At 46.0% G+C, this 25,771-nt stretch overlaps 2 protein-coding genes across 14 annotated transcripts in view; one reads left to right on the forward strand and one right to left on the reverse strand.

Moving 5' to 3' along the window:
* The window catches only part of G3BP1 (G3BP stress granule assembly factor 1), a 31,818-nt gene extending 29,711 nt beyond the window's left edge, over positions 1 to 2,107 (reverse strand). For 5 of the 8 annotated variants that reach the window (XR_014830708.1, XR_014830707.1, XR_014830706.1 and 2 more), the window contains exon 1: positions 1,977 to 2,059. The gene's annotated coding sequence lies outside the window, so the exon portion shown is untranslated. 8 annotated transcript variants of the gene reach the window in all.
* Positions 1,628 to 25,751, forward strand: LOC100514500 (uncharacterized). 6 transcript variants are annotated; one of them, XM_085001932.1, is made up of 3 exons: positions 1,628 to 2,296; positions 24,957 to 25,248; positions 25,503 to 25,751. In XM_085001932.1, exon 1 carries the CDS (start codon positions 1,628 to 1,630, stop codon positions 2,087 to 2,089), a length of 462 nt encoding a protein of 153 aa, XP_084858058.1. In that variant the 3' UTR covers positions 2,090 to 2,296; positions 24,957 to 25,248; positions 25,503 to 25,751. The 6 variants fall into 6 exon arrangements, 5 of the variants coding, with proteins under 5 accessions (XP_084858058.1, XP_084858059.1, XP_084858056.1 ...); XM_085001933.1 differs by having other exon boundaries at positions 24,957 to 25,210; XM_085001930.1 differs by having other exon boundaries at positions 24,957 to 25,751.
* The last annotated feature ends 20 nt before the right edge of the window (positions 25,752 to 25,771 follow it).

The following is a 25,771-nucleotide window of genomic DNA, read 5'->3' on the forward strand; positions in this document are numbered from 1 at the left end:
AGGAAGGCAAGCTCCAAGGAAAACAATGTTATAATCTAAAGCTACCTGTTATTCATGACAACCCCAACAAAGAACTTGTCTTTATAATATTTTGGTCCTTTATCCTACTGTTACTTTCTTTTAAGAAATATGGAAATTACTTGTTAAATGGAAATACTTAAAAATAATAAGCTTCCTCTTAGCTTTTTAATTTACCTACAAGGATCTAAAAATTATGTTTCCTCTGGCTGCAAAAAAAAATCTTAAAAACTAATCCTAAAAAGTGTCTGCACACACAGAATAAATTTCTTTACAATAAAGAGAAAAAAAATTGAAAGCCACCCCAATGAAAAGTATTCAGAAAAGCTAGCCCCCCCAGTTTTATTGCAGCTTTAGCTCAAGTAGCCATTTGTGATGCAAAGTAATGATTCGAACCTGCAACACAGGAACATTTATTACTTTTACATTAATACACTAGCCTAAAGAAATATAACTCTACTAGAAATACTTAAACACAAGTCTTTGAAGGTACCTTCTACATTTGCATGTAACAGGAGCACATGCAACAATGCTAAATAGACAGACTTTCATCCACAGAAGATCCCAACCGCCTTAAGGGTAAGATTTCCAATTCCAAGAGCTATCACCCCTAACGCATCGAGCTTAGGCTCCACAGAGGTCAAATGTATACTCTAACTGGGCAACAAGGTTTCCATTCCAATTTCAAATTTTAACTTACACATGCTGGCTAGATCTGAAACGCCTCAAAGTGCAACCTCATTTTCCTCGACTATAAAACGAGGAAGTCAAACAATCTTCTCCAAGGTCTTTCTCGAAAGTCTGCCCCAATTAAAAAATGAAGCAAAGATTCAAGATCTAGTATCAAGGCCTAACTTCCTGCTGGTGGGAATTTCCCATCGTCAGCCTACTACGTTTCAAATCTGACAGCACACTGTCCAGGTTCAGTTGCACTTAGTCATTTTATTCTGTCGTTTCCCCAGAAGCTTTTAAGGCAGCACGTCCGTCAGCCACCTGTAGGAAAACCTGTCGCAAGGAGGCCCAAACCCTTTCTCTTCCTTGGTCACAGACCCACGCCCAACCCTTGTCTCCCTGGAAGCCCACAACTGGCCCAACTACAAATGCCGCTGCAGTCGACCTTCCGAGGCTGGTACTGTCCCCAGGGACTAGTGCTCTGGGGGCAAAGGTGCCCTGGAGCCGCACACGGCGCTGCAACAAAGACTACAATAGACTTGGGGGACGAGGAGTCAGGTGGCCTGCGTTCAAATTCCTGTCCCTAACGATCTGTGTTCGACCGTGTCACTCCACCGCTGGGCCTTCGAATCCGCTGTAAACATTAGAAAATCATGGTACCTACCTCATCGGGACATTGCGGGACTAAAGGGGAAACACACAAGGTGCGCACGACTGTGCCTGGCACAGAGGGAGGGCTTAGAAGATGAGTAGTTAGTACTATCATCATTCGACATCCACGAAGTCGCTGCTTACCCTTCACTCGCTGTAAAAGCTTGGGGGGCAGCACTTCTGCTTCCCGAGTCCAGAAATTCTCATCGCACTTTCGTGCCCCCCCCCCATAAAAGCCTTCTCTGGTCTGGGATTAAGCTGGAGCTACAGCCAGGAAAGGACTCGGATGGCGCGTGGGGGTGCGGGCGGGAAAAGCTGGCGAGCTCGCCGCGCGGGGCCCCAGGCCCTCGAGAGCACTCTGGGGCTCGGGCGGCGGCTGCGGCTCGCTCTCGCCCCGCGTGGCCGTTGGGCGCGGCACGCGCACGCCGCGAACGCGGACACGGCCACGCGCGCCGGCCGGTGGGGGCGGGGGGCGGAGAGCTCCTGCGCGCCCGTGCGCCTGCCGCGCGCGCCTGCGGCCGTTGGGGCGGAGGTGGGGAGGGGGAGCTCGCACAGTCGCCGTTCGGACGTCTCCCTCTCACCTCTGCCCCAGCTCGCCCTCCTACCGGTCCAGCCCCGCCCACACCCCGCCGTACCTGCACGGCTGAACGGGAGAGGAACAAGCTCTGCTCCACCGCAAGGCAAAAGGCAAATACCCTTCACGCAACTGCGTCCGCACACACGCGTGCTCCGTCGCCGGGCTATATAACCGAGACTCAGACTAACTTGTTGCGGCCAAGTCGGGCAGGCTAGTGGCCAATCCCGACGGCGTCCTCTGAGCTCTTCGCGCAGCAATTGGGTACTGACTCAGGATGAAGGCGTGGCTCTTGATTGGCTTTGACTTTTGCCTATGAGCCTGTAAGGATCTCGTTTCCCTAGTGACGGATTGGCACTGAGAGAGACCAATAACGGAAAGGTACGGTGGGGAAGGGGCTGGGAACTTCTTTGACCGATATCCACGGTAGCCAATAAGTGCGTGCAGCCGTTCCCATTCGTTAAAACGTCTTCCCCTGGGCGGAGATCCGTTTTCCATGCAGGAGCGGTTGATCCACAAGGTGGGGCCCTTGTACTTTGGGGAAGTAAACCCCAAGCAACTAGGAGGTGGGCGCCAGGGTGGCTGGGGGGCCCCGGCCCAATCGCAGCGCGGAAAAGAGGTGATTGACGCCGGGGTTGAACGGTACCGAGGAGGCTGAGCCCCGGGGGCCGCCTTGCCTTCTGGGGAGGTTCTGAGGCTTTCTTGGCCCCGGCTTCTGTCCTTTTCCCTTTCCGTTCTTCACTTGTTGGGTGCGGTCCCTGAGGCCCCCTTCTCCCGCTTTTCCCGCACAATTTGGTACCAGCCGAACCAGATGGTGAAGTTTCCCGTTGCTTTATTTTATTTTTTTCCTCTTATGCCAACTTTTTTATTTCCACGCGGCCGCCTAAGGGCACTTGCTGGTTCTCAGCATTAGTCAGCACTATTACTGGACAACCGTTCAAGGAAAGCCAGAGGAGAAGGTAACTCCCGTTGTGTACCTAAGGGCTTGTAAAAAGGTCGCACGTGAAAACTGTTGACTTTGAGGACACTCGTTTCTACTCTGCCCTTCTGGGCAAGTGCTGCTGCAGGTCGGCTAGTGGGTGTTGACCGAGGAACAAGAGTTTGTTCATTCTCCCGGCAGCTTGGCCCTTCCTGTAACATCCTGTGCGTCACCACCATTGTCATTCCCATTTCCAGTTGCCCTATAGGTGTGGGGCCTTATTTCTTGTAGTCGTTACATCTTGAAAAGGTAGTTTGTCAAACTCCTATGGACACCCCAAAGCGTCCCTAAAACACCAGAGGCTAAGTGACGCTCCAGCCCGGTCCTGTCCACGTCTTCTAGCCTTTTGTTAGGCCCTCTATTGGTCACCCTGAGCATTTCACATGGAAATACAGAGACACGCCTCGTTTGAGTCTCCTTTGCAGGCACGTGGTCCTGGGGAGGGTCTCAAAATTTTGTAAATTTGGAAATAATGCACGTGGAGCCTCTGCTGGGGGCGAAAGGACAGGGGAGGCAGCCTGGTGGGGTCGGGGTGCAGCCCCAGAAGCTAAATGGGAGCGTCCCTCTGCCCCCCGCCCCCCAAGCCCCACTCCTGCATCGGCCTCTCTCATTCAGCACTTAATGAACTCCAGGGGCTGGGGTCAGGGATGATCAAGATGCTGCTGACCCTGCTTGCTGCCACCCATTGAACAAACCAGGGCCTGGAAGCTCCTCCGCGAGCTCGGGGAAACTGGGGAAGGGGCATATGGGACTTTGGGGGCAAGGAAGGGATCTCGGCTCAGAGGAGAGGATCCGCCAAAGGTTTTCTGATTTAAGGAACCTCCAGGATCTCGTTAGCCTTACTAAGGAATTTGGACTTTACTCGGAGGGAGATGAGGAGCCCGTGAAAGATTTCTTAAAAGGTGGACGAGGACATTTGCAGGTTTTTTTTTTTTTTTTTAGCCCCCCCCCCCCCCACAGCATATGGAAGTTCCCAGGCTAGGGGTCAAATCAGAGCTATAGCTGCTGACCTACAGCACAGCCGCAGCAACACCAGATCTGAGCCATGTCTGCGACCTGCACCACAGCTCATGGCAATGCAGGCTCCTCACTGAGCAAGGCCAGGGATCGAACCCACATCCTTAGAGATACTAGTTGGATTCGTTTCTGCTGCACCACAACAGGAACTCTGACATTCGCAGTTTTCAAGACAACTTTACAAACTGAACTGCTAATCAGAGCAGACTGGCTGTGAATCTTGGAATTCACAGATGAGGTTATTTAACCCAGGCAGCCTGTGATTGGGCTATTCTTAATCACATTTGGAGGGAATTTTAAATGATATAGCTGTTTTTGTAAGGCTCTTTGGCAATCTGTTAAAATTGTGTATATGGGTGTTCGAGTCATGGCTCATCGGAAATGAATCTGACTAGCATTCATGAGGACGCAGGTTCAATCCTTGGCCTCAATCAGTGAGTAAAGAATCTAGTGGTACCTTGAGTTATGTAGGTCGCAGACGAGGCTTGGATCTGGTGTTGCCATGGCTGTGGTGTAGGCCACAGCTACAGCCTCAATTTGACCCCTATCCTGGGAACCTCCATATGCCACAGGTGCAGCCCTAAAAAAAAAAAGATAAAATTGTCTATACCACCCTTCTTGCAAAATAGACACATTTCTAGAGTGTTCATTATACGCACTGTCAGCTTTGTTAGGATATTTAGAAACTGAAAATGTAGTTGCTTATCAGTTTGCAAACAGATTAATCAGTGACATGCCGACAATATAGAATATTATGTAGCATTTTGAAGGAGAGCAAGATAGGAGTTCTCTCCTGGCACAGCAGGTTAAAGGTCCAGCATTGCCTGCAGTGTCTTGGATAGCTACTGTGGTGTAGGTTTCCAGCCCTGGCCTGGAAACTTCCAAATGCTGCAGGTGTGGCCAAGGAATAAAAAATAAATAAAAATATAAAAGAGAGGAGTTCCAGAGTTCCCGTTGTGACTCAGTGGTTAATGAATCCGACTAGGAACCATGAGGTTGCGGGTTTGATCCCTGGCCTGGATCAGTGGGTTAAGGATCCAGTGTTGCCATGAGCTGTGGTGTAGGTCGAAGATCCCGAGTTGCTGTGGCTCTGGCGTAGACCAGAGGCTACAGCTCCGGTTAGACCCCTAGCATGGGAACCTCCATATGCTGCAAGTGCAGCCCTAGAAAAGCCAAAAAAAAAATGGAGTTCCTGTTGTGGCTTTGTGGGTTAAGAACCTGACATAGTGCCCATGAGGATGCAGGTTAAGGATAAGGCATTGCCACCCACGAGTCACAGATGCAGCTCCGATGCGCCATTGCTATGGCTGTGGTATAGGCCTCAGCTGCAGTTTCGATTTGACCCCTAGCCTGGGAACATCCATATGCCACAGGTGTGGCCATAGGGGGCGAAAAAGTGAACTATATAGCTATGAAGCTGGTCTCCAGTTTTTTTGTTTATTTGATTGTTCGCGGGGTTTTTTTTGGGGGGGTCTCTTTAGGACCACACCCATGACATATGGAAGTTCCTAGGCTAGGGGTCAAATTGGAGCTGCAGCTGTCAGCCTACACCACAGCCACAGCAACGTGGGATCCGAGTCCAGTCTGCAACCTACACCACAGCATGTAGCAACGCCAGATCTTTAACCCACTGAGCATGGCCGTGGATTGAACCCAAGTCATGGATACTGTTCGGGTTTGTTACCACTGAGCCAGGTGGTTACCAAGAACTCCCAGTCTCCCATTTTTAATTGGATTGTTAACTGAAGAAATATCAAGTTGAACAAAACATACAGTGAATTCCCATTTATTTAAAAAGGAAAAAAACAAAACTGATTTCTATGTTAAAATTTAGAGATTCCCAGAGTTCCTGTTGTGACACAGTGGAAACGAATCTGACTGGGAACCATGAGGTTTCGGGTTGGATCTCTGGCCTCACTCAGTGGGCTAAGGATCTGGCGTTGCTGTGAGCTGTGGTGTAGGTCGCAAATGCGGCTCTGATCCTATGTTGCTGTGGCTATAATGTAGGCCAGTAGCTGTAGCTCTGATTTGACCCCTAGCCTGAGAACCTCCCTATGCTGCAGGTGCACCCCTAAGAAGCAAAGTAAATAAATTTAGGGATTCCCTTAGGTTGGAAGCTATAAGGAGAATATATTATGTGGATGTTTTCCTGTGAGACTGTGCTCATGTGCGTGTTGCATAATGGGAGGGGGGAAGAAAAAAAAAATGGGTGCATGTGGACAAGACCCTGCAGGTGGCTTGATGACTGTCTCCCACAGGAGAGCAAGCTAGCATCCTCCTGTGATCATTTCTCCACTGAGTTAATGTTCAGTGAGTAATCTATCCCCATAGAAGTGTCTGGAGCACTGGTTCTCAAGGTGGGAGAGATTTTGGCCCCAGGAGACATAAGATCTTTTCACAATGAGGTAGAGGAGCTACTGGCATCTAGTGGATGGAAGCCAGGGACGCACAAAAGAAGGCCCCATGGTGAAGGAGGCTGTTATCCAAAAACTGGGTCCACTCCACCTCTCAGCGGGTCTCCACCCAATAGATAGAACCAAGCCAAAAATCAGAAGGAAAGATTTATTACTTGCAGCAAGTAAGGAGAACACCAGGGATCTTTCCTGAAGCAATGTCTCAGCAAACAGCAAAACTGGGGAAGCTTTAAGCATATTCAGGAGGGGGCTTGAGTAGAGCATAATGCAGCACAGAATTGACTCAAAGGCTGACAGAGTCAACAAGCTGTAGTTGATTGAAGTCTGGAAAGTCAACATCATCATTCAGTCTTTCATCTGGGTGGGGACCTTACTTCCTGCAAAACTCAGAAGTATGTTATTGTATATATACATCCCTTGAGGAACCAGGACCCTGCCCCAAGGCTGCACTGTTGTTTCCTGACTGCTCCTCCCTCATTTCTGCATTCTCTCCCTTAAGACCATTAATTACTGAGACCTGTACAAGGACAAGCATTGCCCTTGCCAGGCTTAGATCACAAAATGACTTAGGCCAAAATGGATTTTTGTATCAACAACCCACTCCTGGTGCTCTTTCTCTAGAGGCCCCCCCAACCTATCAACTTACAGGGCCAAAAAGTCAGTAGTGCCAGGGGTGAAAAACCCTGGTCTAGTCCTTTAAGAGAGAGTCCCTAGGCTCCTCACTGGTCTTTCTACTGTTAAGCAAATTCTGCAAGCCCCTGCATATATGACTACACCCTTTTCTTTCTTCCACTTGTCCCCACCCAAAGCTCTGAGAATCAGGGTGGAAGTGAAATGGAGCAGGACCCTGTGAGGGCCTTCCTTGTATGAATCCTTTCTGTCTTGTCCCCCTTCCCTGATTCCTTATTTTGCAGAGAAAGGGTTGCAGCCTCCTTCACCTCCCTCGGGTTCCAACGGGCAGATTCAAACAGTTCCTAATCAAACAAGAGCGGGAATGCTGAAACAAGGTGGAGCAGTCAGGAACCCCACAGTGCAGCTTTGGAGAGGGAATCCTAGTTCCCTCTCAAGGAACACGCATGACAGAATCTTTGAGTTCTTCTGCAGGAACTAAGCAAGGCCCCATCAGGTGAAAGATGGTAACTTCAGGCTGAGCACAAGATTCCTGGAGCACCACCCTATTACCTCACCACCAACCAATCAGAAGAAAGTCTCACACCCTGCTGCCTATTAAAAACTGCTCCCCCAAAGCCATCAGGGACTTCTGGGTTTTTGAGCATGAATCATGCATTCTCCTTGCTTGGCTCTGCAATAAACCTTTCTCTGCTACAGACTCCAAGTTGCGGTTTCTTTGGCCTCACTCTGCGCCTGGCACACAAACTGCATGCAGTAGCAGAAGCATGGGCAAGAAAATAAGAGTTTTATGGGGAGAGTGGAAGGGTGCTATATTAGGTAAGGAATGGTCATAAGAATATCATCTGAATCACTATTTCCCAAGTATAGCTAATCATTAAGGAAAGTGTGATTAAAAATATGTGCTTTATGTACTTTTTTTTTTAGGGCTACACCCAAGGTGTATGCAAGTTCCTGGGCCAGGAATCAAATCCAAGCCACAGCTGTGACCTACACCACAGCTGCAGCAATGCCTGATCCTTAACCCATGCTGCAGCAGAAACAGTACCCATGCTGTATGTACCTTTTTTTGTTGTTGTTCTTTTTAGGGCCGTTCCTGCAGCATATGGACGTTCCCAGGCTAGGGGTTGAATTGGAGCTTCAGCTGCCAGCCTGCACCACAGCCATAGCAACGCCAGATCTGAGTCCTGTCTGCGAACTATGCTACAGCTTGGCAACACCAGATCCTTAATCCACTGAGCAAGGCCAGGAATCAAACCCACATCCTCACTGACCCAGGGTTGGGTCCTTAACACATCTTAAGAAGAGGAATTAAAAAAATTTTTTTAATTTTTTCATCTTTTATCTTTTTAGGGCTGCACTCGTGGTATATAGAGGTTCCCAGGGAATCAGAGCTGTAGCCTCTGGCCTACACCACAGCCACAGCAACTTGGGATCTGAGCCACATCTGCGACCTATACCACAGCTCATGGCAACGCCAGATCCTTAACCCACTGTGCAAGGCCAGGGATCAAACCCTAATCCTCATGGATACCAGTTCGGTTCTTAACCCACTGAACCACAGTGGAAACGCCTCCTGTATGTACTTTTAGCTGTTAAACTCCTATGAACAGGAGTTCCTGTCGTGGCACAGTGGTTAACGAATCCGATTAGGAACCATGAGGTTGCGGGTTCGGTCCCTGCCCTTGCTCAGTGGGTTAACGATCCGGCGTTGCCGTGAGCTGTGGTGTAGGTTGCAGACTCGGCTCGGATCCCGCGTTGCTGTGGCTCTGGCGTAGGCCGGTGGCTACAGCTCCGACTGGACCCCTAGCCTGGGAACCTCCATATGCCGAGGGAGCGGTCCAAGAAATAGCAGAAAGACAAAACAAAAAAAAAAAAAAACAAAAAAAACTCCTATGAGCAAAGACCCAGTATAATAATATTCATTGCATGGAATTATCTGTATTAACAGAGAGGTTCAAACTAGGCTTTTTCATATCTGTACTACAGTAGCAAGTTTGCAGCTCTCTGGCCAAATTCATTTTCTCTGCCAGTAAGAAAAGTAGTGATAAGAATGAGGTCCCTGTCAACATTCTGAGGGGTGCCAACTTACACTACAAATGCTGCCCCAAACCAGATACCATGTAATCGCCCTAAACAGAAAGAGGACTCTGGAAGCCAACCCACAGATCTCTAGTTCATGAGCACGACAGGGGAATTAGGGAAGAAAATGTTCAGTTGAATGAGAGCTAGGAGAGAAAAATCTTGAGCAAGCAAAAGTTAGAAGAAAGCATTTCTAATTGTATGTCTCTCAGAACTGTTAGGAGGGAGGTGCAGTTGGAGTTGAAAAATAGGATGGCTTTGGAAACTCCACCAAAGCCTGGAGTGTTGGCCAAAAAAGAAAGAAAAAAATATGAAAAATAATACAACAAACAACCCCTGTAACTACTGCTGAGGTCAGAGACGAGCCATTGCCATATTTGCTTCAGACCTTCTATTTTCGATGTATCCTCCGTGTCCTCCCCTTCTCTGCTACCACTATCCTGACGTTATTGTCACCTCCATTCCCTGAAAGCTTCATACTTTTATTTGCATCTCTATAAGCTTTATATTATATATAAATAAATGTTATGTATGAAAATAAAAAAATAATAATATTCATTGCAGCACTACTTGCAGTAGAGACAGGAAACAACCCAAATGTAGAGCTCTATGGGACTGGGTAGATAAAACCCTACAATACAGTGCCCTCTCAAAGTGGACTGGCATGCAATTTGCAACCTTAGTGAACAGGAGGCAGATCTATGAGTACGGTTATAAAGATCTCCAAGAGATATATCAGTAAATAGAAAAGGGGGAGGGGGCCATGGGGAGAAGGTACACTGTATCGCTGTAGCTGTCTGTGCACACTCCTCTGTGGTTTTGCTGGACCTGCACAGGTCACCCTGGAAGGAGTTATAAGAAACTGGTACTGATTGCTAATAGGGAGGCAAAATTGCGTGAGGGGAGGAGAAAGGCTTCGTTTTCATTCATTCAAAGCACCCGTTGGTATGAGCTGTTTCTATATTTCAAATCACTCGAAAATATTTTCTCCCATTCTGTAGGTTGTGTTTTTGTTTTATTAATGGTTTCCTTTGCTATGCAAAAGCTTTTGAGTTTAATGAGGCCCCATTTGTTTATTTTGGCTTTTTTTCCCATTACTCTAGGAGAAGAATCCAAAAAGACAGTGCCATGATTTATGTCCAAGAGTGTTCTGCCTATGTTCTCCTCTGGGAGTTTTATAGTCTCCAGGTTTACATTTAGATCTTTAATCCATTTTGATTTTATTTTGGTGTATGGTGTAAGAACATGTTCTAATTTCCTTCTTTTACATGTAGCTGTCCAGTTTTCCAGCCCCACTTATCAAAGACACTGTCTTATCTCCATTGTATATTTTTGCCTTCTGTGTCCAAGATTAATGGCTCATAGGCACATGGGTTTATTTCTGGGCTTTCTATCCTGTTCCATTCATCTACATGTCTGATTGTGTGCTAGTACTGAAACAGGAGGGAATGAGTAGGGCACAACCTCTGAAAGAATGACATCGCGGTTCCCATTGTGGCTCAGCAGAAATGAATCTGACTCTGACTAGTATCCATGAGGACCCAAGTTCAATCCCTGGCCTCACTCAGTGGGTTAAGGATCTGGCAATGCCGTGAGCTGTGGTGTAGGTCGCAGATATGGCTGTGGCATAGGCCGGCAGCTACAGCTCTGATTCGACCCTTAGCCTGGGCACCTTGTATGCTGCAGGTACAGCCCTAAAAAAAAAAGACAAAGAATTAAAACAATAAATAAAAGAATGACACAGCTCTTGAGGATACAACATAAACTGGCTAGAACCAACTAGTTTCAAGATGGTGAAAAGTGTGACATCCAGTGGACCTCAAACCTCACTGAACGCTCATTGTATCAGCTAAATAACATGCTCATAGGTGTCATGAGAGTTCCGAGGCCAATCATAAAAAGCCAAAAAGTGGGTGGTGGCCCAATTCCTGAAAATCCCTGCCCCCTCTTCAAAATAATTGGAATAATCCTCCCACTCATTAGCCTATGAAATTACCCAGCCCATAAAAACTAACCATCCCGTATTTTGGGCAGCTCTCTTGCCTTTTGAGATGGCCCATATTCTCTCTCTCTCTCAATAAATCTACTTTTTACCTATCACTTTGCCTCTCGCTGAATTCATTCTTTGCTGGGACAGTAAAGAACCTGAGCTGCTATACATCCTGAGATCAGGTGTGTGATTTTAAATTAAAAGACAGCAAGGGGTTCCCATTGTGATTTTAAATTAAAAGACAGCAAGGAGTTCCTATTGTGGCTCAATATCCATGAGGATATCGGTTTGATCCCTGGCCTCGCTCACGCGTTGCCGTGAGCTGTGGTGTAAGTCCTAGACTCGGCTCAGCTCCCGTGTTGCTGTGGCTGTGGTGTAGGCCGGCAGCTGAAGCTCCGATTTGACCCCTAGCCTGGGAACCTCCATATGCCGCGGGTGCAGCCCTAAAAAGACCAAAAAAAAAAAAAAAAAAAAAAAAAAAGAAAGAAAGAAAAAAAAAGACAGCAAGTTTAAGTCCCAATCTGAGTTTTGCTGTTTCGATACCATACTATTTTGATTACTTTTTTGATGTTTTGTAGTATAGGCTGAAGTCAGGGAGCCTGATTCCTCCAGCTCTGTTCTTTCTCAATATTGCTTTGGCTATGTGAGCTTTTTGTGTGTTTCCATACAGATTTAAAAATTTTTGGAGTTCCCATTGTGGCTCAGTGGTAATGAAACTGGCTAGTGTTTGTGAGGATGCCAGTTTGATCCATGGCCTTCCTCAGTGGGTCAAGGACCTGGCATTGCCACATGCTATAGCATAGGTCCCAGATGTGGCTCGGGAATCTGGCATTGCTATGGCTGTGGTGTAGACTAGAAGCTGCAGCTCCTATTTGACCCCTACCCTGGGAACTTCCATATGCTACATGTGCAGCCCTAAAAAGAAAATAAGTAAGTAGATAAATAAATAGTTTTTGTCCTAGTTCTGTTGAAAATACCACTGGTAATTTGATAAGGATTGCATTGAATCTGTAGATTGCCTTGGGTGCTATAGAGTCTTTTTTTTGTTGTTGTTGTTGTTGTTGTTGTTGTTGTTGCTATTTCTTGGGCCGCTCCCGCGGCATATGGAGGTTCCCAGGCTAGGGGTCGAATTGGAGCTGTAGCCACCAGCCTACGCCAGAGCCACAGCAACTTGGGATCTGAGCCGCGTCTGCAACCTACACCACAGCTCACGGCAACGCCGGATCGTTAACCCACTGAGCAAGGGCAGGGACCGAACCCGAAACCTCATGCTTCCTAGTCGGATTCGTTAACCACTGCGCCACGACGGGAACTCCGCTATAGAGTCTTCTAATCCAAGAACATAGTATATCTTTCTACCTGTCTGTGTCATCTTTGATTTCTTCATCAAAGTCTTTTTTTTTTTTTTTTAATGGATGCACCTGCAGCATATGAATGATCCTGGGCCAGGGATTGATCTGAGCCACAGGTGCAACCTACACTACAGCTATGCCAACACTGGATCCTTTAACCCACTGTGCTGGGCCAGGGATTGAACCCTTCATCTCTGCAGTGACCTGAGCCACTGCAGTTGGATTCTTAACCCACTGTGTCACAGCAGGAATTCCTCATCAATGTCTTACAGTTTTTGGAGTATAGTTTTTGCCACTTTAGGTAGGTTTATTCTTTTTGATGTGATAGTATATGGGATTGTTTCCTTAATTTCTGTTTCTGATCTTTCATTGTTTGTGTATTAATTTTGTATCCTGCAACTTTACCAGATTCATTGAAGAGCTCGAGGAGCTTTCTGGTAGCATCTTTAGGATTTCCCATGTATAGTATCATGTCATCTGCATACGATGACAGTTTTACTTCTTTTCCAATTTGAATTCCTTTTATTTTCTTTTTCTTCTCTATTGATGTGGCTAAGACATCCAAAATTATGTTGAATAAAAGTGGCAAGAGTGGACATCTTTGTATTGTTCCTGATTTTAGAGGAAATGCTTTCAGCTTTTGCAATGGAGTGTGACATTAACTTTGGGTTTGTCATATAGGATCTTTTTTTTTCTTTTTAGGACCGAACCTGCAGCATATGGAAGGTCCCAGGCTAGGTGCCGGAGGCCAGCTCCGGCTGCCAGGGAGTGTACACTTTCCCAAAGAAGATGGACGGCGTCGGTGAATGTACATATGGAGACAGCCTCTTTGTCCCTTCTTTCAGGGCGCTGGACTGCTCAGATTTTATTTGCATAAGTGGTTGATTATATAGACAGTTTTTCACTACAGATCACATCACAGTGTTAAAAGTACATTGGTTAACTATTAGGCTTTGTTTTTTGATCACATGGTACAGTAGCAATATGTCATGTTTTAAAATCTTCAGCCTAACTAAATTTAGTGAGTACGATTCAAGGACAAACAGGTGCAGCATATCATGTGGGAAAGAGGAGACCCAGCACAAACCATCTCATGGCCAGCCAATTTTTACAAGCTGAAGAGGCCACAAACATAACAATTCTTGTCTTCAGACTAGTGTCTATCTTCAAAGTGTCCTTGGCAGAGAGACAGTGTGAGAACATACAAATCAACTTAGCTAGCTACGGCTAAAAGTTTCTGAAATCAAGGACAAGACTCACAGCTGGGTTTCTTTTGATCAAGAATAATATATGTCTAACTTCTATGAACCACATTAAAGTCCTACCTCTAAAGTTTACTGTATAACTAGTTAGTAGGTAAACACTATGTTTTAATTGAGTTGGATTTAAATAGGGGAAAGTCCTTCAGGATGAAATTCTTATTATATTATTATTGTAATTTTGTTAAATCACAAATCACCACAGGAAAATAAGAATGGGAAATAAGAATAATACGCAAATAATCAGGAAAGGCTGAGGAAAACTGAATAACAAAACAACAGGAAAGACTGGGTCACCCGAGAAACAATCCATGTTCTCCAGCGCAAACATGGAAATTGTTTCCCCAGGAAAGCCCCAGTTCTTCCCCATCGACGTCAACATGAGAGCCGTACAAGCAGGTCTCGTCCTGTCCTCAGTTTTTCACCGTACAGGCAGGCCTCAGCCTGCCCTCGGTTTTTCACCGTACAGGCAGGCTTCAGCCTGCCCTCGGTTTTTCACCGTACAGACAGGCTTCTATCCTGACCAGAAGCCCACCGTCAGCTTGCACCGTTCAGGCAGGCCCCTTTTTCTGATTAGGAGCCTGCCCTTAGTTTTGTACCATTCAGGCAAGCTCCCTTCCTTGGCTCCTTGTATCTTCTCGGCTCCCCACAGCTAGGAGTCAAATCAGAGCTACCGCTGCCGGCCTACACCACAGCCACAGCAACGCAGGATCCCCAACCCACTGAGCGAGGCCAGGTATCGAACCCGCATCCTCATGGACACTAGTCAGATTTGTTTCCACTGCGCCACAACAGGAATTCCTGGATGTTGAATTTTATCTAAAGATTTTTTTGCATCTATTGAGAAGTTCATATGGATTTTATTCTTCAACTTGTTAATGTGGTATATCACATTGGTTTAGGAATAGTGAAAAATCCTTGCCTCTCTGGGAAAACTCCCATTTGATCTTTGAACATGATCTTTTCAATGTACTGTTGGATTCAGCTTGCATCTATATCCATCAGTGACATTGGCTTGTCATTTTGTGTGTGTGTGGTATCTTTTTCTGGCTCTGGTATAAGGGTATGATGACCTCATAGGATGAGTTTGGAAGTGTTCAATATAAAAAAAAAAAAAAACCAATTTAAAAAAATGGAAAGAAGATCTTAGACATTTCTCCAAAGACAGACAGATGGCCAAAAGGCACATGAAAAGATATTCAGCATCTCTAATTTTTAGAGAAACACAATCACCAGTTAGAATGGCCATGACCAAAAAGCCTCTGAATAGGAGTTCCTGACGTGGTGCAGTAGGTTAAAGTATCATGTGTTTCCACCGCTGTGGCTTGGATTCAGTCCCTGGCCCAGGAACTTCCATGTGCCATGGATAACACCCATTAAAAAAAAAGTTTCTGAATAATAAATGCTGGAAAGGGTGTGGGAAAAAGGAACTCTGCTACATGGTTAGTGGGAAGTAAACTGGTACAGCCACTATGAAGAACAATATGGAGTTTCTTTAAAAAACTTAAACTAGAGCAACCCAATAATCTTGCAATCCCACTCCTGCGCATATAGCTCAATAAAACCATAATTTTTTTGTCTGTTTTTTTTTTTTTGCCTTTTCTAGGGCTGCTTCCCACCGCATATGGAGGTTCCCAGGCTAGGGGTCTAATTGGAGCTGTAGCCACCGGCCTACACCAGAGCCACAGCAACATGGGGTCCAAGCCACATCTGCGACCTACACCACAGCTCACGGCAACGCCGGATCCTTAACCCACTGAGCAAGGCCAGGGATCGAACCCGCAACCTCATGGTTCCTAGTCGGATTCGTTAACCATTGCTCCACGATGGGAACTCCAAACCATAATTTGAAAAGAAATGTGCACCCCAGTGTTGGCTGCAGCACCATTTAAAATAGCCAACACACGGAAGCAGCCTAAAAGTCCATCAGCAGATGAATGGATAGAGAAGATGTGGTATGTATGTGTACCACACACACATATACACACATATAATACACACAGTGGAATAATACTCAGTCGTTGAAAAATGAGATAATGCTATTTGGCAACAACATGGATGGACCTAGAGATTATACTAAGGAAGCAAGAAAGATAAATATTGGAGTTCCTGTTATATATGCATAAAAATGAATCACTTTGCTCTATACCCGAATCAAACACTACTTTAATAATTTTATACTTTATACTTTATAAATCAACTGTGCTTCAATAAAAAAATACATGAAATATCAAAAACCAAAATACCCTTTGGTACTATATATTTATTTAAACATGCATGTATTAGGAGTTCCGTCATGGCTCAGTGGAAAAAAATCTGACTAGTAGCCATGAGGACACAGCTTCTATCCCTGGCCTTGCTCAGTGGGTTGAGGATATGGGGTTGGCCTGCATTGCTGTGGCTGTGGCACAGCCCGGCAGCTACAGCTTCAATTCCCTAGCCTGGGAACCTCCATATGCCTCAGGTGCGGCCCTAAAGCCCTAACAAAGACAAAATAAATAAGTAAATAAATAAATATGCACATATTTTTCAAAAAGTCAGTGTTAAGTATATATTTTAATAGTGATATGAGGAACATATGTGTAGACATACGGAAACTTTGAGTTTTAAAACAAGCAAAATAGAACACCCCCTTACCCTAGGTATACAGGGGTCTTGAAAATGAGGCACTAAGGTTAATTTGCCTCTCTCCCAGACTGCTAACCTCTTTTCCTTTTGCTCCTTACTTTATGAAAATCATTTTAAAAAACCCCAAAGAGACCCTTTCCTGGCTTAAAAATGCATGCCTAATTGTATCACTCTCTCCATTGCCACTGACAGTCTGCAAACACATCACCTCAAACTCTGACCCTGAGCCAAGCACCTTACTAATGTTCTCTACAAATATCATTTCGCTTATATTCACAACAACCCTATTTCTCATTTCTCAGAAACAGGCTCAGAGAGAGAAAGCAAATTTGCCCAAGGTCACACAGCAAGGGCGAGAAACTAGCACTAACTTCAAGTCTGTGTTTTTTTTTACCCACCCGTCAGTACTGTCCAGGGAAGGAGAATATAGCCCCAAGTAGAGAAAAGGGGCATGACGTCTTCAAACTTTCTAAGAGGCTGGGATTTTCTTTGATTCTCTCAGGCATGGCACCCGGCATTGCTGCATAGACAGCTTTCTAGATAGTTTGAGAGTTTTGGAATCCATGGCAAATCCTGATAACCTGCAGCCAAAGCTCTTTGCAAAAGGAGCACACTCTGGTACTCTCCAGGCCTAGGCATCCTCACTTCCTGTGACTTACTTAGAAGAGGGACAAAACCTTGAAGTCCAGGTAAACACGCAGCATGTATCAAGCACCTACTATGTAATAGGCACACTGTGTGAGTCCTCACAGAAACTCTATGAAGTATTAACTCCATTTCACAGCAGTAGAAACTATCACTTGGAAGGGGAAGGGTTAAATGACTGGCCCAAGGTCAAGGCTGAAAAGCAGGTATTCAAATTCAGCGTAATAGAACACTAAACCCAAAGTGCAATAAGGACGAAAGGAACAGTAATGAAATATGTATAGTAGCTCACCTAATCCTCAATCTGCTCACTTCAACACACGGGGAAACCAAGGCAAAAAGAAGTTAAATAACTGTTCACTCATCTAATTGTGAAGAAGGATAATTTGCTAAAATTGAATGTTGACAAGGGTGTGAAAAAATAGTTACTCTCATAAACCACCAGTAGAAAATATAGGTGTTCCCTTTGTGGCTTAGCAGTAACAAACCCAATGAGTATCCATGAAGATTCAGATTCAATCCCTGGCCCTGCTCAGTGGGTTAAGATTCCGGCACCATGAGCTGCAGTGTAGCTTCCGATGCGGCTCAGATGGGACATGGCTGTGACTGTGGCGTAGGCCAGTAGCTGCAGCTCCAATTTGAGCCCTGGCCTGGGAGCTTCCATATACCATGGATGCAGCCAAAGAAAGAAAGAAAGAGAGAAAGGGAGGGAGAAGGAAGGAAGGAAAGAGGAGAAAGGAAGAAATATAAGTTAGCGTAACCATTCCAAGGGCTATTTGAAAGCATCCTTTAAAATTAAAATCCATATACCTTATGACCCAGAAATTCTACACTCCCACATATATACAGCAAACAAAGCAAGCAACTATTATTTACATGTGTTTGTCAGTATTTGTAAATGTATAGGAAACTACCTGGAAAGGTACACAGCAATCCAATAGTTATTACTACCTCTGTGGAAGACAGTGACATAAGGATTTGAAAGAGACTTTTACTTTATCTGAATTCTATATGGAAGTTCTCAGGTCAGAGCTTGAATTGGAGCTGCAACTGCCAGCCTACACCACAGCCACAGCTATGTCAGATCTGAACCGCGTCCACTACCTACCACGCAGCTCGCAGCAATGCCAGATCCTAAACCCACTAAGTGGGGCCAGGAACCAAACATGCGCCCCCATGGATACTAGTTGAGTTCGTTACCACCACTGTGGTGCAGTGGGTTAGGGATCCAACTGCAGTGGCCCAGGAGGTGTGGGTTTAATCCCTGGTCCAGGAACTTCCATCTGCCATAGGTGTGGCCATTAAAAAAGTAGGCAATTCAGTGACATGAAATACATTCACAACATTGTACAGCCACACTCAGTGCTCTTAAATGTTGCTAACTACTCCAAAAATATTTTGAACACTTTAGGAACTGAATAAAATATGTCTACAGACCTGATTCAGCCAGTTTTCAACTCTGCCGGATGCTATGCTCCCTCTCCCAAGTCCCTTGGTTTTGCAGCTCCTCTCTTTTCACACCTGGGCTTCTCTGAAGGCCCTTTCAGCTCAGAACCTGTGATTGCAGGCTAAGGTTCCTTGGTGGCCAGAGCAACAAAGCAGCTCGAGCACACCTGTATTAAAACATGGAAGAACAGGAGTTCCCGTCGTGGCGCACTGGTTAACGAATCCGACTAGGAACCATGAGGTTGCGGGTTCGGTCCCTGCCCTTGCTCAGTGGGTTAACCATCCGGCGTTGCCGTGAGCTGTGGTGTAGGTTGCAGACGCGGCTCGGATCCCGCGTTGCTGTGGCTCTGGTGTAGGCTGGCAGCTACAGCTCCGATTTGACCCCTAGCCTGGGAACCTCCATATGCCTCGGGAGCAGCCCAAAGAAAGAGCAAAAAGACAAAAAAAAAAAAAAAAAAAAAAAAGAATGGAAGACAGACACTTGGTCTTCTGGAGGGAGCAGGCAGCAGCCACAAAGGACTTTTTTCCTTTTTTTTTTTTTTTTTTTAGCTGCATTCACATCATGTGGAAGTTCCTGGGCTAGGAATCAAACCCATGCCACAGCAGCCATCTGGGGCCACTGCAGTGACCATGCCAGATCCTTAACCCACCGCACCAAAAGGAACTTCCTGCAGAGGTCTTTCTTTGCAAAGCATCGGCCAAAGGGTCACTCCAGTAGGTGGCATCTAGGGGTAGGTTAATCCCTGAAAGAAGGCACAGATCACTGTCTGAGAACCCACCACTATATGTGGCCGTAGCCTACACATTCCAGTTCCTGCAACAGTCAGCCAGGAAATGGGCCCACCGGCTTAGTGATAAAAGGACTTAGCCAAGTTGAAAAGGCTAGTAATGAGACTGCTGGGCAGTCTGGAATTCAAAATTTCTGAACTCTGGTTCTTAAAAATATTCTTCTCTGTGATTCTTTTTTCTTTTTTTTTGGCTGTGACCTCAGCATGTGGCAGTTCCCCAGCCAGGGATCAACCTGCACCAGAACAGCAACCAGAGCCACAGCAGTGACGATGGGTTCCCAACCCACTGAGCCACCAGGGAACTCCCTGTGATTCTTTTCATGCATATTCATTATAAAAAATATGACAAAGAAAACTTTTAAAAAAGAAATAAAAATCACCCCGAATACTGGAAGGGGTAACTATAGATCTGGAGATAGGAAAATGTAGTTGATAAAACTAGAGAGGCAGTCTGGCTATATCAAAATTAAAAATGAACAGTAATTCTACCTCTAGGAATTTATTCTACACAAAATTTTAGGCAGAGATATATGGATAATTACATCATTGTTATTAGCATTAAAAGATTGCAAGCAACCTGTATGTCCATTGGTGGGGGACTGTATCAGGAATGAGTCAGCAGCAAGTAATAGGAAGTCTGAGGAACAGTAGCTGAAATAAAGGTGGGCTTACACTTTTTAATAGCCGCATCCATGGTGAATGGAAGTTCCCAGGCTAGGAGTTGAATCAGACCTGCAGCTGCCCACTGACACCACAGCCATGGCAACACCGCCTCCATGATATATCTGTGACCTACACCACAGCTTGGGGTAATGCCATATTCTTCACCCACTGAGCAAGGCCAGGGATTGAACCCGCATCCTCAAAGAGACATCAAGTCCTTAACCTGCTGAGTCATAATGGGAATTCAGAGGAGTTACATTTTTGGCATTACAAGTCCAGAGGCAAGCTGCAGTTGGCTGCAGTTGGCGTCAGTTCAGTGAGCACAGTCAGAACCAGCATCTCTGTGATTCTCATGGTTGCAAGATGGTGCACCTGTGCTCTAGATAGCGTATGGGTATTCCCAGCAGGAAGAGGAATGGAGTGGGAAGGGTTCCCTTTGTGAGGAATGCAAATGCTTTCCCAGAAACCGCCCAGCAGACTTCTGCTTTTGATTCATTGGCCTGGGTCATATCACTTGGTGATATGTGGACACATGGAGATATGAGTATTTAGGGATTCCAGCCTCTAGAGTAGTTAGGGTAAAATGATTGGAAGGGAGTGCCAGATTCACCAACCAAAGGTTTTTTTTTTTTTTTCTGGTTCAGTAAATTATGGTTCAACTGAATAATAGGACACGATGTAGTGTTTAAAAAAAAAAAAAAAAGGAGGAGTTCCCATCATGGCTCAGTGGTTAACGAATCTGACTAGGAAACATGAGGTTGCGATCCCTGGCCTTGCTCAGTGGGTTAAGGATCCGGCGTTGCTGTGGCTCTGGTGTAGGCTGGTGGCTACAACTCCGATTGGACCCCTAGCCTGGGAATCTCCATATGCCGCGGGCAGCAGCCCAAGAAATGGCAAAAAGACAAAAAAAGAAAAATGAAGGGGATTGATTGCAGGTACTAGCAAAGAATAATCTCTAAAATATTTTGTAAAGTTGGAAAAGCAGGGTGCAGTCTACCTTTTGTTTAAAAGGGGATTCGAGGGGATCCCTGGTGCCTCAGCAGGTTGGGGAATCCAGCGTTGTCATGGCTGTGGCTGGGGTTCCATCCCTGGCTCTGGAGCTTCAGCATGCGCAGGCATGGCCAAAAAAGTAATAATAATAAAAGAGGGGATTAGGGTAGGAGGGAGAGAGACTTTTCCCTGCGTATCCTTTTGTGCTATTTGAAATTCTGAAAACAATATGTACATTGGGATTTTGCCTATAATCCTGCACCTAGCCAAGATACCTTCTCATAACCTTTGCTATAGTTCATTTCAGGCTTATTATTACGTAAATAAATGGAATTTACATACACATTCATATATAAGAACTATAATCCTGTACATTCTCCTGTCCTCCTTGATAGGTCTTCATTTGCTATCGCTCACGAGTTTTCACAGCACAGCCTCTCATTAAAATGATTAACCCTCTCCTCCCCCATTCTCTGAGCTGGTCACTGTCCCTCTGCCTCCCACAGTGACCTTACTGTCCCCATTCTACAGCTGTCCCCATTGTTACTCTCCCTCCCTCCTTTCCTTCCTCCCTCCTTTAGAAAACCTCTGGCAGGTGGGAAAGGGGTGGAGGGTTAACAGGTGAGCATTTTGCCAGGAGTGGAAGACACAGTTCCAGGGAGGGCAGCAGAGATTTCAACAATTAGAAGAATTCTAATATTTTTTTTTGTCTTTTAATTTTTTAATTAATTAATTTATTTATTTTTGTCTTTTTGCCTTCTCTAGGGCTGCTTCCCATGGCATATGGAGGTTCCCAGGGTAGGGGGTCTAATCCGAGCTGTAGCCGCTGGCCTACGCTACAGCCACAGCAACATGGGGTCCGAGCCATGTCTGCGACCTACACCACAGCTCACAGCAATGCTGGATCCTTAACCCACTGAGCAAGGGCAGGGATCGAACCTGCAACCTCATGGTTCCTAGTCGGATTCGTTAACCACTGAGCCATGACGGGAACTCCTTTTTTGTCTTTTTAGAGCCAGACCTGTGGCATACGGAGGTTTCCAGGCTAGGAGTCGAATCAGAGCTGTAGCCACTAGCCTACACTACAGCCACAGCAATGAGGGAGCCAAGCAGCGTCTGCAACCCACACCACAGCTCACGGCAACATCAGATCCTTAACCCAGAGTGAGGCCAGGGATCAAATCCGCATCCTCATGGATAATAGTCAGCTTCATTGACTACTGAGCCATGATGGGAACTCCAAAGAATTCTAATATTTTTTGATGCTTACCCTATGCCAAGCAAGATTCTAGGAAATTGTCAGTCACTCAGTCAGTTATTTATTTATTTATGTATGTATGTCTTTTTAGGGCCGCACCCTCAGCATATGGAGGCTCCCAGGCTAGGGGTTTGACATGGAGCTGTAGCTGCAGGCCCGCGCCACAGCCACAGCAATGTCAGATCCGAGCCACATCTACAGTCTCTACCACAGCTCCCTGCAACGCCAGATCCTTAACCCACTGAGCGAGGCCAAGGAGCAAACCCAAGTCCTCATGGATACTAGTTAGGTTTGTTACCGCAGAGCCACAACGGGAACTCCATTGCTATATTTATTCCTCCAAACACTACTACAGATTAAGTTTCTTTGACGGAATCATATGCCCTGGAACAGTCATGATATAAGGCTGTTGCCTTGGCATCGTTAATGGCATCCTCTTTCACCCTCTAAAGTTCAGATAAAAAACTATACAGTTATCCTGACTATCCCCTTTCGTGAGTGATATTAAGACTTAGAGAGGTAAAGTAATCAGTCCAAGGTTTCACAGCTGGCAAATGATGGGGCTAAGATTCAAACTCTGGTCTCCATGGCTCTGTTATGGACTAAAATGTATTCATTCCCCCAAAATCCATAGCTGGGAGTTCCCAATGCGGCTCGGCAGATTAAGGACCTGACATTGTCTCTGTGAGGATGCAGGTTTGATCCCTGAACTCTGTGGGTTAAGGCTCTGGCATTGCCACAAGCTGTGACGAAGGTCACAGATGCACCTCGGAACTGGTGTTGCTGTGGCCAGCAGCTGTAGCTCCAATTTGGCCCCTAGCCTGGGAACTTCCATATGCCACAGATGTGGAGGTAAAAAGAAAAAAAAAAAATTCATAATTGATGCCCTAACCTCTTAATGTGACTGCGTTTGGAGATAGGGCCTGTGAGGAGGTGATAAAAGTTAATACAGCAGGGCCCTAATATGATAGAGCCGGTGCCCGTATAAGACGAGGAAGATACCAGAGCTAGCTGGCTTTCCCCTGTGGGGACACAGCAAGAAGGGAGCTGTCTGCAAGCTGGGAGGAGAGCTCTCATCAGAAATCGAACCAGCCACCATCCTGATCTTGGACTTTCCAGCTTCTAGAACTATGAGAAATAACTTTCTGTTGCTCAAGCAACCCAGTCTGTGGTATTTTTTAGGAGGGGCCCTAGCAGACTAGGCTGGTCTCTAATCTCCATATGCCCCTCCTGCTCACCATGCCGATGGGCCTAGTCATCAAGGGCCAGTGTGAGCCAGCGACTGGTCCTGGTTTAGACTTATCCCTTCTCTTTTGTTTTCCTTGAACTTAGACCAACGGTAGAACCGTTATCCTCTTCCCTAAACTGAAATAGGCACCTTGTCAGTCCCTGAGTCCGAGGCCAGTCAGGAGAGAGAAACCACTCTACCATTTGAACAAGAAAACTTTAAAGATTATGGAGCTCCTGTCATGGTGCAGCGGTTAATGAATCCGACTAGGAACCATGAGGTTGCAGGTTCGATCCCTGGCCTCGCTCAGTGGGTTAAGGATCTGTCATTGCCGTGAGCTGTGGTGTAGGTCGCAGACATGGCTCGGATCTTGTGTTGCTGTGGCTGTGCTGTCATGGTGCAGCGGTTAACGAATCCGACTAGGAACCATGAGGTTGCAGGTTCGATCCCTGGCCTCGCTCAGTGGGTTAAGGATCTGTCATTGCCGTGAGCTGTGGTGTAGGTCGCAGACATGGTTCGGATCTTGTGTTGCTGTGGCTGTGGTGGAGGCCGGCGGCCACAGCTCCAATTAGACCCCTACCCTGGGAACCTCCATATGCCATGGGAAGAGGCCCTAGAAAAGGCAAAAAGACCAAAAAAAAAAAAAAAGGAAAGAAAACTTTAAAGATTATAATGAGACTCTAGTAATGAAGGAGTGGCTAGTAAGAAGTAAAAAGAATCTTATTAAAGAATATAGGAGTAGCAGATAGGAGGCCCAGCTACTGCCCATAGGGCTAAAATAATGAAATGGAGTGCTCACGAAGAATCCTGCTTCCACACATCCAGGCTGAGATCCAAGCCTTGTGGCTTACTGGACAGAGTGTCTATGATGCCATGGTGGTGGAACTTGCTAGAAGGTCACCCACTAGGCTGGAAAACTGCCCTCTAGGATGCTGGAGAAAGCTGTTCACAGAGAATCATCTTATTGGAGTTACTCCTCTGCTATGAAAGCGTGTAAGCAGGACAGGTACTGGAGGAAGCTGCTGCCTATCATGTACTGCTGGTCCTTTTCCACAGCAGGAGCCAGGTGCTGGAGAAGCCATCCTCAGAAGCTAGGCAGAGGCCAGTCACAGATACTCCAAGAGCCTGGAGACTGAGCACACTGGAGTAAGAAAGGAAAACCTTAATTCATTGAAAAAAAACTTTTAAATAAAAAAATTTTTAAAAATAAATGTTACAGGAGTTCCCTTGTGGCACAGTGGGTTAAGGATCTGGTATTGTCACTGCAGTGGCCCAGGTCACTGCTGTAGTGAGGGTTCAATCCCTGGCCCAGGAAGTTCCACAATGCTGTGGGTGTAGACCAAAAAATAAAAATGTTACAAAACTCTAAAAAAAAAAAAAGGAAAAAAGGAAAACCTTTCCTCCTCCAGTGTCTCTCCAGAGCCTTTACTGGCAAAGCTTAACATCCTGCCATTTGGCAAAGCAAAAGTAATCTTCAAAGGGTCCAGATTTTCACAAGCAGGCAAAAATGATGAATTGGAACTAAGACACAATAGCCAGCACACTTTCTCAAAAAGGTTTTGTGCATTAGAGTATAGTTTTCCTTAACCAGTGGTTTCCTAAACAAGAAGGAGGAGAGGGACAAAAATACATGAGTTTGTTTTTTTATTGTTTTTGTTTTTCTTTTTAACAGCTGCACCTGCAACCTAGAGATATTCCCACACTAAGGGTTGAATTGGAGAGGCCGCTGCTGGTCTATACTACAGCCACAGCAATGCCAGATCCCAGCCACGTCTTCAGCCTGTGCAGTGGCTTGCAGCAACGCTGGATCCTTAACCCACCGAGAGAGGACAGGGATCAAACTCACTGCCTCACAGGAGACGGTTCTTAACCCGCTGGGCCACAACGGAACTCCAATGAGAGATCTTTGAAACTACTAACATAGACGTAGGCTCCTTGGATATTTTAAGGACAGAAACAACCTGGTACTCGTGTGTGTGTGTGTGTGTGTGTGTGTGTGCGCGTGTATGTGTCAAGACCTGGGGCTTGACACACCTTCTGTGTCTTAGAGCATCTCTGCCTCTGTCAGTCTTTACCCACGGCTGTGGGTCTCATGTCTTTGCCGCATCATTTCTGCATCTCTCTCAATAGTTGCTTCTAAGTCTGCCTCCTCCAAGCTATGCCCTATGCTGTTTCCTCTGCCTCCTTCCTCCCCAAAAAACTCTTCTTCCTTCTACAGATGGACGAAGATTTCCGCCTCTGGAAGCCTCCTCTCTTCACGAACCGCCTTCACCCTCCAGTCCGAGTTAGAGGTCTTTTCTCCGCTCGCACTGAGACACGGCTCCTTCCTTTAACACTGCTTTATCTTGCGTCGTCATCTCCTGCTTCCCTGGCTCCCTACTAAGCTGTATCTTTCCATACCTGCATCTTGGATGCCTCGCACAGGGCCAGCCCAGGGCTGGCAATAAATACTGAACGGGTGAACAAATGAGGTGGTTCCTTTGCGGG

The sequence above is a fragment of the Sus scrofa genome, chromosome 16 (assembly GCF_054392235.1).
Source record: "Sus scrofa isolate SSC_HxYL_T2T_F1_AM1 chromosome 16, Sscrofa_HxYL_maternal_Yorkshire_Landrace_v2.0, whole genome shotgun sequence".
Lineage (NCBI taxonomy): Eukaryota > Metazoa > Chordata > Mammalia > Artiodactyla > Suidae > Sus > Sus scrofa.

What these genes read in the sequence shown, in the direction of transcription:
- LOC100514500 (XM_085001930.1), top strand. Translation starts at nt 1,628, where the DNA reads ATGGCGCGTGGGGGTGCGGGCGGGAAAAGCTGGCGAGCTCGCCGCGCG.